This window comes from Penaeus chinensis, chromosome 26, assembly GCF_019202785.1.
Source record: "Penaeus chinensis breed Huanghai No. 1 chromosome 26, ASM1920278v2, whole genome shotgun sequence".
Classification (NCBI taxonomy): domain Eukaryota; kingdom Metazoa; phylum Arthropoda; class Malacostraca; order Decapoda; family Penaeidae; genus Penaeus; species Penaeus chinensis.
In genome coordinates this window covers 4820056-4823018 of record NC_061844.1, presented here as the reverse complement: position 1 = coordinate 4823018, position 2963 = coordinate 4820056, and the positions used below count along the sequence as shown (strand labels likewise).

The 2963-nt window shown below is 44.1% G+C and overlaps 1 protein-coding gene across 1 annotated transcript in view; it reads left to right on the top strand.

Moving 5' to 3' along the window:
- Nucleotides 1-2534, top strand: part of LOC125038980 — a 5069-nt gene extending 2535 nt beyond the window's left edge. The window contains exons 2-4 of the mRNA XM_047632698.1: nt 5-267; nt 656-917; nt 1266-2534. Coding sequence (XP_047488654.1) covers nt 5-267; nt 656-917; nt 1266-1756 — 1016 coding nt within the window. The 3' untranslated portion in view covers nt 1757-2534. The remainder of the gene's footprint in view (nt 1-4; nt 268-655; nt 918-1265) is intronic.
- Nucleotides 2535-2963: the final 429 nt, after the last annotated feature.

Genomic DNA, 2963 nt, shown 5'->3' with positions numbered 1-2963 from the left:
ACAGGATGTGCGTCCCATGTCGAGAGAGATGTGCCGAGGCAAGACGCGAAGCTTTACGTTACACGGGAAGGGATCAGCAGGTGGTCTTTCCAACAGCAGCAGTGTCTCGCGCATGTTAAAGCTCTTTTTTCGCAGAAACCCTCGAATCTCGGCAGTACTTCCGCCGCAGCATACATCTGCGCCGCCGCCGTGATTCCAGACCGTGAGTGTGACGACGGACCTGTCACCGCACAGTCGCGGCAGACCGAGACCATCGACAATGTAAAAGTGAGTGGCACCTTAAAACCAGAGGAACGAGAACAGTTAAGATGCTTATTGAAACATTTTAGTGACCTATTCTCTGACAGACCAAAAGTTGCAATGGTTAAATATCACAATTATCCTATACCTATGAGGTTAGTGGATGCTGTTAAGCTGAGAGGTCGAGGATATGGAAAGTGCGGGAATCATCGAGAAATCTACGTCCCCCTTCTGTAGTCCCATAGTAGTAGTACAGAAAAAGGATGGCAGTGTGCGTATATGTGGAGACTATCGGAAAATCAATATGATTACAAAATTGACGCTGAACCAATGTGTGATCAAAGAACTATTTTCTCCAGACTGACTGAATCGAAGTTCTTTAGCAGACTCGACTTAACGAAAGTTTTTTTTTCAGATACCTTTCCACCCTGAGAGTCGAGAGATCACGGCTTTTACCACTCGTGCAGGTCTGAATCAGTTTAGGGTACTTCCGCTCGGACCGTCGAACTCGCCAGCTGTATTCAACAGGGCTATGAGGCAAGTGTTGCAAGGCATTAGGGGAGTGGAAGCATTCATTGGCGATATTCTGGTTCACTCTTCTACGTTCGAGGAGCATCTGAAGGTCCTTGAGGAGGTATTTCAGCGGTTAAAGAGCGCAAATATGACCGTTAAGCCAAGTAAGTGTGACATTGGATTTAAGGAAGTTCAGTATCTTGGCCATACTTGGGGTGAGGGCAGGTGTAGCTGTCAGAACGACAAAATTAAGAAGATAAAAGATGCACCGCGACCCACGACTAAGAAGCAAGTACGGTCTTTCTTAGGGCTAACTGGATATTACCGTAGCTTTGTGCCAGACTTCGCAGTGTTAGCTCTCCCACTCTTTGATCTGTTGAAGAAACACGCCCCGAATAAGATTCGCTGGGGAGATGAACAGGAGGATGCTCTTGATTCACTTAAGAAATTATTATGTAAACAACCCATTCTCCAGTTACCAAATTTTCAAAAACCTTTTATCCTTCGAACAGATGCATCACAGGAAGGTGTAGGAGCAGTATTAATGCAGGAAACAGATGGTGAGGTTTATCCCGTAGCCTACCACAGCCGCAAGTTGAAGTCCGCCGAGACGAACTACAGCACGGTCGAGAAGGAGCTGCTGGCAGTCGTTGACGGAATCGGGAAGTTTTATTTCTACCTCTACGGAGACAAGTTTCTGCTGGAGACCGACCCCATGCCTCTGGCGAGTTTGCGCACGTCCAAGAACGCGAACGCTCATCTGATTCGCTGGGCAATGTATCTGCAGCAGTTCAACTTCGCCATCCGCTACCTAAGAGGGAGCGCAGGTGTTGGGGCCGATTTTCTCTCGTCTTGTGGAGAACGACTGGAAGAAGTTGGAGGAATCCCTGCACAGCGATCGGTCGGCGTCAGCGAGGAGCACCTGAGTGACCAAGCGTGTGAGCCTGTGATAAAAGCCGTTGCAAGTGCCGGGATATTGAAAAAAAAATACGAATCAATCTAGAAATAGATTTTAGCGAAAGCCATTTTATTTCATAAGTTACTGTTGCATAAATTCGAAATAGTAATTTCTTCTGTACATTTTACTGCACTTGAACATTGAAAATTGCTTAAGTTCATCCATGTGTTACACGATGAAATATTAACTGAATTTAAATGGGTAAAGTTTTCTTATTTCAAATTTACAGAAATGTTCTCCTTCAGAGTAAAATTTATTTTCGGAGGGGCCGAATGTCCAGGTGTTCATTTTCTAGACATTTCAAACAAAACGGAAAAAACTGGGAACGCCTGCCCGCGTGACACTCGGGCAGGCGGGCAGGAGTCACGGGCATTCCTCCTGACTCACTCACGACTCACGAGCAGAACCCAAGCAACCAGAGCAGCGGACTAAGAATTGCTTTTTATGCAGTGATTCGAAAAATATTGAAATGTGAGTAACGAATTGAATCCATCGAAGGAAAGCAACCGGCAAAAGAAACGTGAAGAAAAAATTGAAAAGATTACTCAATATTTTTCTTATTAATGAAATAGCCATTTTAATAAATTATAAATGTTGCTCTCCCTGTGTGTACGATCCCTAAACACAAGCCTAATCATAAACAATTTGAATGAGAATCTTAACAAGGGAAAAGCGAAACAGTGAGATTTAGGGAAACTAACAATTACACAAGTTAATCATTGAAGTTAAACTAATTTAAATAACTTGTATATGAAAAAAGTTGTCAGATCTTGTCAATAATGAAACCGGGGATACAATTAAATATATAAAAGGAAATAAATGAATTAAGACTTGGAAACTCTTGATAGAAGTATCAGACTTGAACATTAATCTTGATGACTTTGATAAGAATTTGACATTATTATTATTATTCTTATTATTATAGTTACTATTAATAATAATTGTGTGTGTGTGTGTTCGTGTGTGCGTGTGTGTGTGTGTGTGTGTGTGTGTGTGTGTGTGTGTGTGTGTGTGTGTGTGTGTGTTTGTGTGAGAGGGAGGGAGAGAGAGGGAGGGATAGAGAGGGAGGGAGAGAGAGGGAGGGAGAGAGAGGGAGAGAGAGAGAGGGAGAGAGAGAGAGGGAGAGAGAGAGAGGGAGGGAGAGAGAGGGAGAGAGAGAGAGGGAGAGAGAGAGAGGGAGAGAGAGAGGGAGAGAGAGAGAGGGAGAGAGAGAGAGGGAGAGATAGAGAGGGAGAGAGAGAGAGGGAGAGAG